General features: G+C 35.2%; 1 protein-coding gene across 1 annotated transcript; it reads left to right on the forward strand.

Annotated features, from left to right (window-relative positions):
- Positions 1–1,090: 1,090 nt before the first annotated feature.
- LOC102582987 (protein CHUP1, chloroplastic-like) lies at positions 1,091–6,566 on the forward strand. The gene is made up of 7 exons (XM_006352983.2): positions 1,091–2,890; positions 3,205–4,083; positions 4,328–4,459; positions 4,812–4,993; positions 5,107–5,218; positions 5,709–5,852; positions 5,998–6,566. The coding sequence occupies exons 1-7, from the start codon at positions 2,117–2,119 to the stop codon at positions 6,076–6,078; spliced, it is 2,304 nt and encodes a 767-aa protein (XP_006353045.1). The 5' UTR covers positions 1,091–2,116; the 3' UTR covers positions 6,079–6,566.
- The last annotated feature ends 391 nt before the right edge of the window (positions 6,567–6,957 follow it).

The raw sequence follows: 6,957 nt of genomic DNA on the forward strand, positions 1-6,957 counted from the left end.
ACTTCTAACTATTTACAAGAAAAATCAATAGTTAAATATTATTGAATAACGAAATTTTAAAAAGTTACCACAAGTTTGAGTCAAAAACACTTCTAATAAAATTTAATCAAAAAAATTATAACTAGTCCACTTGACTAAATATTAATAACTAATTGATCAAATTTTCCTAAGTCCTCAATCAATTGGACTTGATATCCTTCAGTCATGTGAACGAACATTTTGCAAATACTAAGATTAAGAAAATGCGGCACCGCCAATGAAAATTGTCTTTTATCAATATTATGCTTAGTCATAAGATTAAGACGTTTTTTTTTATTATGAAAAATCAAAAAAGTATTACTCCCTTTGTTCTCATTTATATTCACCAAATTTAAAGTGATAATAAATTTTATATTGGTGAGAATAATAAATTTTAAAAAGTAATAATGTGATTATAAATTTTATTTACATATGAAACAAATGGTTAGTAGATATAAATGTGGAGTTGTTTTAACAAAATATAAACTCATGGATCAATTATTGTATTAAAATATCTCAAATCATGATATGAAATCACATGGTGATTCCATATTATGGTTTTTGGAGAATATGATATCACCTCTCATGATATGGAATCATGAGATGAAATCAGCGTAAAATCGCATGTCCAAACGTTGATTTCATCTCACGACACCATATCGTGATATGATATCGCATGGCCAAACGCCTACTTACTCATAATTTTTTCTTTTCAAATAAAATACATATTCAAACACAATTTCAAATTTTAAAAATCACAACTTTAAAAGCTCAAATCTTTAAATTTCAACATCAAAATCTATGACGAAACGGAAGGAATGGGATAAATGACTAGATTTGGCAATATTGAAAAGGATTTTTAAAGCAAATTTTAGTGGGAGAGTTGACTAATTTTGCAAATTTATCGACCGTTGCAGAACCTTTTTCTTAATTTCCAATCTCAACCGTTCATCTAAGACCATCACACGTAAGCTGATGGGACCAACTAAAATCTCACGGCTAAGATCAGTTTATATAGAAAGAAGAACAAATTCAAATTTCAAAATTCAAACAGCCATTAAAGCTGCGACAATCTTCCCTTTTTTTTCTCTCTCGAAATGTATAGTGAAATCCTCAAAGTATGAGCCTTTCTTTCTCTCATTTTCAACTAATGATTTGTCTCTTTAAAGACTGAACAGAGGAGCGTCTTGATTGCACGATCACAGAAACGACAAGACGACTCATAAGCTTTCTTGGCTTTTGAGTAGTGAAAAGATTTTTCTTTTTAAAGGGATTTTTAGAATCGTCAAAATTGAATTACCAGTGAAACCCATTTGAGTTTTTCAGCTTCCAAAAGCTTAATACATAGAGGGATAAGATACTCTTGAACTTTTGAGGGTAATTGAGCTCCACTTTCTTTTCTGAGAGAGAGACCATATGCAATGGAAAAGTTTCAGTTTTGAGCTCAAACTGAAGAACTCCATTTGATATCTGTGATTATCAATGCTGAAATTTGGTGTAAAAGTTTCAGCTTTGAGTTTTGCTAAACCCATTTAGAGTTCTCTGTTTTCTGGAGCTTATGTTTTGGTGTAGAAGTTTCAATTTTGAGCTTTGATAAACTAATTTAGGAGTTCTCTGTTTCCTGGAGCTCATGTTTTGGTGTAGAAGTTTCAATTTTGAGCTTTGATAAACTAATTTAGGAGTTCTCTGTTTTCTAGAGCTCATGTTTTGGTGTAAAAGTTTCAATTTTGAGCTTTGATAAACTAATTTAGGAGTTCTCTGTTTCCTGGAGCTCATGTTTTGGTGTAGAAGTTTCAATTTTGAGCTTTGATAAACTAATTTAGGAGTTCTCTGTTTCCTGGAGCTCATGTTTTGGTGTAGAAGTTTCAATTTTGAGCTTTGATAAACTAATTTAGGAGTTCTCTGTTTTCTGGAGCTCATGTTATGGTGAAAAGGTTTCATTTTTGAGCTTTAAACTTGGGTTTAGTCATTTTATGAGAAAACTCCATTTGTATGTTCAGGGACTTTGAGCTTAATCCATGGAAGTTTGGAGTTTCTGAGCTCATAACTGTTCAGGGTATTGAGTTTAAGGGGTGAGGAGTCTTTGTAGTTGTTCATAATGGGGGAAGAAAAATCATTAGAGAACAGAGTGAAAGTTTCAAAGTTTGCTGATCAAAATAAGGTACCAAAGGGTAGTAATAGCAATGTAAAAGGTAATAACAATATGTCAAAGGTGAGATCTTCTTGGGGTTCTCAAATTGTGAAGGGTTTCTCAGGGGAGAAAAAAACCAAGTTGCAGACCATAATTCATGCCAAGAAAGAGTTGGTTCCTGGCAACGAAAACTCGAACCAGAAGAACTCTTCTGGGATTTCGCAGCCAAGGGTGAAGAGGTCTCTAATGGGAGACTTGTCTTGTTCAGTCGTTTCCTCTCAAGTTCATCCTCAAACAGTTAACATTCACAGGACTAAGGCTTCCGGTTCGCGTGATCTATTCAATGAAATTGATCATTTGAGGAGCTTGCTACAAGAATCAAAGGGAAGGGAATTGAAATTGCAGACTGAATTATCTGAATTTAAGAGGAGTCCAAAGGTGGTTGAGCTCGAGAGGGAACTCGAACTGAAGAAGAGTGAGATTAATAGCTTTGCCAAGAAAGTTGAATTGATGGAATGTGAAAAGGCAGTCCTTTCTCATCAATTAGGTTCATTGACTGCTGCTCGAGAGAGACAAGATATGAAATCCAATAAGGAAGATTTCAAAAGTGTGACTAGTTTGGAAATGGAGGTTGTGGAGTTGAGGCGCTTGAATAAGGAGCTCCAGCTACAGAAAAGAGATATTTCTTGCAGGCTGTCTTCCATGGAGTCCCAGCTAGCCATTGTTGGAAAAGTTCCAGAGGTATTTACTTTTACTACTTTGTTTTATTGAACTAATATGAGATAAGAGTATCCAGTTTGCATTTTCTTGGAAACCCAGTTTTGAAATCTTGAATTTGAATACCTTGATGAATTGGCTGTATATGCCTAAAATGCATAGTTTTCTGTAGTAGTTTGTAAGTGATATACTGAAAAATGTGGTTCAACCTGTATCACTTGTGGGATTACACTGGGTATGTTGTTGTTGTCGTATCGGAAAAAAATGAATTTGTTCAACAACTGTAATTGGCTGGCTTGATTATATCTTGTTTCTTTGTTTCACTTTATTCTCATCAGGGAGATACAATTGAGCATATTAAAGCAGAGGCTTCTTTGTTGAGACATGAAAATGAAAACCTTTGCAAACAAGTTGAGGGTCTTCAAATGAGTAGGTTGAATGAGGTTGAGGAGCTAGCCTACTTGAAGTGGGTGAACTCATGTTTGCGAGAAGAGTTGCGCAGCTGCTCATCCATGACATGTGATAAGACTTCTAGCCCTCATGGCAGTGAGAAAAGTAGGGAATCACTTTGCTTGTCTTATGATCATAGTGATGAGGACTCAAAATGTAGTAGTGCAAGGAGGTTAAGCCTCGTTAAGAAGCTAAAGAAGTGGCCTATTACTGATGAAGATATGCAACAACTAGGGAGCCCGGATAATATCATTACTCATAGTTGGGAGGATACACAAAGTTCTACTCGCAGGCACTCGATAAGTGGATCAAAATTTTGTGTTGAGGACTTGATTTTTAATAAGAGAAGGCAATCAGATGTCTTTATGTGTTCCAAGGAAGTGGAAAAGGAGATGGAGCCTATTGTTTCCCAACATAAATTAACCAATCCTTTGGAGGTCGAGAAACGTGTCTTGCGGATTCCTAATCCCCCTCCGAGGCCTTCATCTGTTGCTTTAATTGAAGAAGAAGGAGAAAATTCTGTTCAAGTTCCTGGTCCTCCACCACCACCTCCTCCTCCTCCACCACCACCTCCAAAACTTATGGCCAAAACTACATCAGGCATGGTACAGAGAGCTCCTCAAGTAGTAGAGTTTTATCATTCACTGATGAAGAGAGACTCGAGGAAGGATTCTTTAAATGGAGGAGTATGTGATGCATCAAGTGTTTCAGACGTTCGTAGTAGCATGATCGGTGAAATTGAGAACAGATCATCATATTTGCTGGCTGTAAGTTCTTTCTCTCTAGTCTTCTCATTCTATTATTGTCAATAAGGCACACTAACCATATCAATGACCACTAAATTGCACTCCAATGATTCGAGATATCCAGAACATTGACAGCCACTGTATCTGGATTTCCCTGGTCCTCCTTTCTGATTACTAGTCCAGCAATAAGGAAGTTTCAGATTTTTTCATTTTAGTCTCTAGACTTAATTTTATTCCTGATTGCATATAATTGTCCCACTTCCAGATAAGGGCAGATGTGGAAACTCAAGCAGAATTTGTGATTTCCCTGATAGCAGAGGTCAATAATGCAGTTTATTCAGACATCGAGGACGTGGTTGCTTTTGTGAAATGGCTAGATGATGAACTTTGCTTTCTGGTAAGTTCAATGTGTTAATTATCTAATGAAGTATCAGCATAGAGAAGAATGCCTTTTTCAACTGTCACGGCGAAGACAAACTTGTTATTGTCTCATTTTGAAATTTTTGGGATTATTCATATGAAAATGAAGAATAACTCAAAGAAAAAGCATGCATCTGTCCTAGATCGTAGTAGTTGTATGATATTAAGTTCATTAATTATTATCAATTGAATTCAGAGTACAAAAATGTAGTTCTCAGGAAATTTTACCAAATATTGAGGAACTATATCTGCTATATTTCATATTAAATGGAAGCTACAGTCTGTTATTTACTGCTAATTTTGATCATTGCGCTTGCACTGTTGTGAAGGTGGATGAAAGGGCAGTCCTAAAGCACTTTGACTGGCCAGAGAGAAAAGCAGACACACTAAGGGAGGCAGCATTTGGATATAGAGATCTCAAGAAGTTGGAGAATGAAGTTTCAACTTATAAGGACGATCCTCGATCGCCATGTGATATTGCACTAAAGAAGATTATTTCTTTGTCAGAGAAGTATGACCTCTTACTTTGTCAAAGAGTAGTAATAATTTGGTACCTCCTTGGCCTTCTGCCAAGTAAGTTAATTTTTTTCACCTAATTGTCCAAATTTTATCTTCACATTGCAGGATGGAACGTAGTGTCTATAACCTTCTTCGGACAAGAGACTCATTGATGCGCCACAGCAAAGAGTTCAAAATCCCCACACACTGGATGCTTGATAATGGGATATTAAGCAAGGTCAGTTCTGACTATTCCAAGTAGAAAATCATCTGTTGATTTAGATCTTCAAATGGTAATAGAGCTTGAATGATACAATGAGTATCTAATGAGATATAACTAGCCGGATCTGGAAGTACACAACTAAGCAGTATACTAACATGTTAAATTGTCCTAAAAAACTTTTATTTATTAAGTTAGTTAACTGTATTATGCATATTATATGGTTCACCACCAGAAGGGAATCCTAACTTTACGGAATATGATGAGAGATTGATATGAGACAGATGATGAGTTTCAAGATTGTACATTATATTAAACTACATCCTTGCATGCCATTTTCAGTATCTCAACATTTCAACATTGAAATTGCTTATATAATTTGCAGTTTCATTCTTGCATAGGTGCATGTCCTCCTCTGCAGAATACTCAGCAAAAAACTACAGTACCTTTTTTCTTGTTATCTAGTTGTCATTTTGCATTGGGACTTGATTCAAAAGAAATTATGCAGATAAAGTTTGGCTCTGTGAAGTTGGCTAAGGTATACATGAAGAGGGTAGCTGCGGAGCTTCAGTCCAAAGGACCATTAGATAAAGACACTTCCATGGACTACATGCTACTCCAAGGAGTGAGATTTGCTTTCCGGATTCATCAGGTTTGTGTGAGTAAATACTGTGTTGTGCACTTCCTCTGCTAAGAATAACAGGATTTTACTACTGATGAAGAATAGATTGGTAACTCACCTGCATCAAATTATTGTGAATGTCATCTTAGTTTAGTTTTCATCTCTATTGGTACAGTTTGCTGGAGGATTTGATGCAGAAACTATGCAAGCTTTCGAGGAGCTACGGGGCCTAGCACTTTCTTTAAACAAGAAATAGAAGATAAAGATTTTTGTGATGAAGTACAATTTTGATAGAGGGCTTACCATCTCAGTAACCATCAATCCAAGTATTGACACATATGTATAAGTGAAAAATAGGTCCTTGTGGAAATATGGTTGACATCAATGATATTCCTTATCATTGGTAATTGGTTCATGTTTCTGTATTCAATTTTTTGCTTTGGGTTTGATGGAAGAAGAAAGATCTCAACTTTTCAGTATATAGTATATAAAGCTTGGTGAAAAAGCAGTTAGAACTTTTATGCAAGTTTTCTATCAATATACTACTTGGCATGGTGAAAAAACAGTTTGAACTTTTATGTAATAGATAACAATGTGTTTTAATAGTTCCAACATTATCTTTGGACCTTAATGGCCTTTGAAGATAAAATGGCAAAGAACTTATTTTCGAAAAACATTAAGACTACGGTCTACAACAACTTATTCAGTGTAATGGGGTCTGAGTAGGGTGATGTGTAAAATGTAGAAAGAATATTTTTGAAAACATTCAAGAATGTGTTAAGAGATTATAATAAACAAAATGGCCAAAATTTGTTTGTTTTGGCTCAACTGTCTTGTATCATACAGCAGCTGCAATGGCGGACTCCACAAAGATGCTACTTTTGGCTTTATTTTCTGTTTTTTCCTACTCTTAACCGTCCCAAAAAAAATTTCTCGAAAATTTAGGTTACCATTGGCTCTATCTATTTTCTCTTTTGACAGACTATTTCTCTTCTTTCTCAAAACATTCTCTGTTCACCAATGGCGGAATTTCAGAAAGTGAGAATTTTTTTTTTCAATTAACTTTTTTCTAGCTCAAAGTTCAATTTTTATTAGACCCTTTTTCATGTACTTGTAGAATCTCCTTTTACATGTT

This window comes from Solanum tuberosum, unplaced genomic scaffold (genome assembly GCF_000226075.1).
Source record: "Solanum tuberosum cultivar DM 1-3 516 R44 unplaced genomic scaffold, SolTub_3.0 scf00141, whole genome shotgun sequence".
NCBI lineage: Eukaryota > Viridiplantae > Streptophyta > Magnoliopsida > Solanales > Solanaceae > Solanum > Solanum tuberosum.

Excerpts from the sequence above, each read along its gene's own strand:
- LOC102582987 (XM_006352983.2), top strand. The coding sequence starts at position 2,117 with ATGGGGGAAGAAAAATCATTAGAGAACAGAGTGAAAGTTTCAAAGTTT. Across the intron at positions 2,891-3,204 it reads TTGTTGGAAAAGTTCCAGAG|GGAGATACAATTGAGCATAT; the intron begins GTATTTACTTTT and ends TATTCTCATCAG. Across the intron at positions 5,219-5,708 it reads ATAATGGGATATTAAGCAAG|ATAAAGTTTGGCTCTGTGAA; the intron begins GTCAGTTCTGAC and ends GAAATTATGCAG.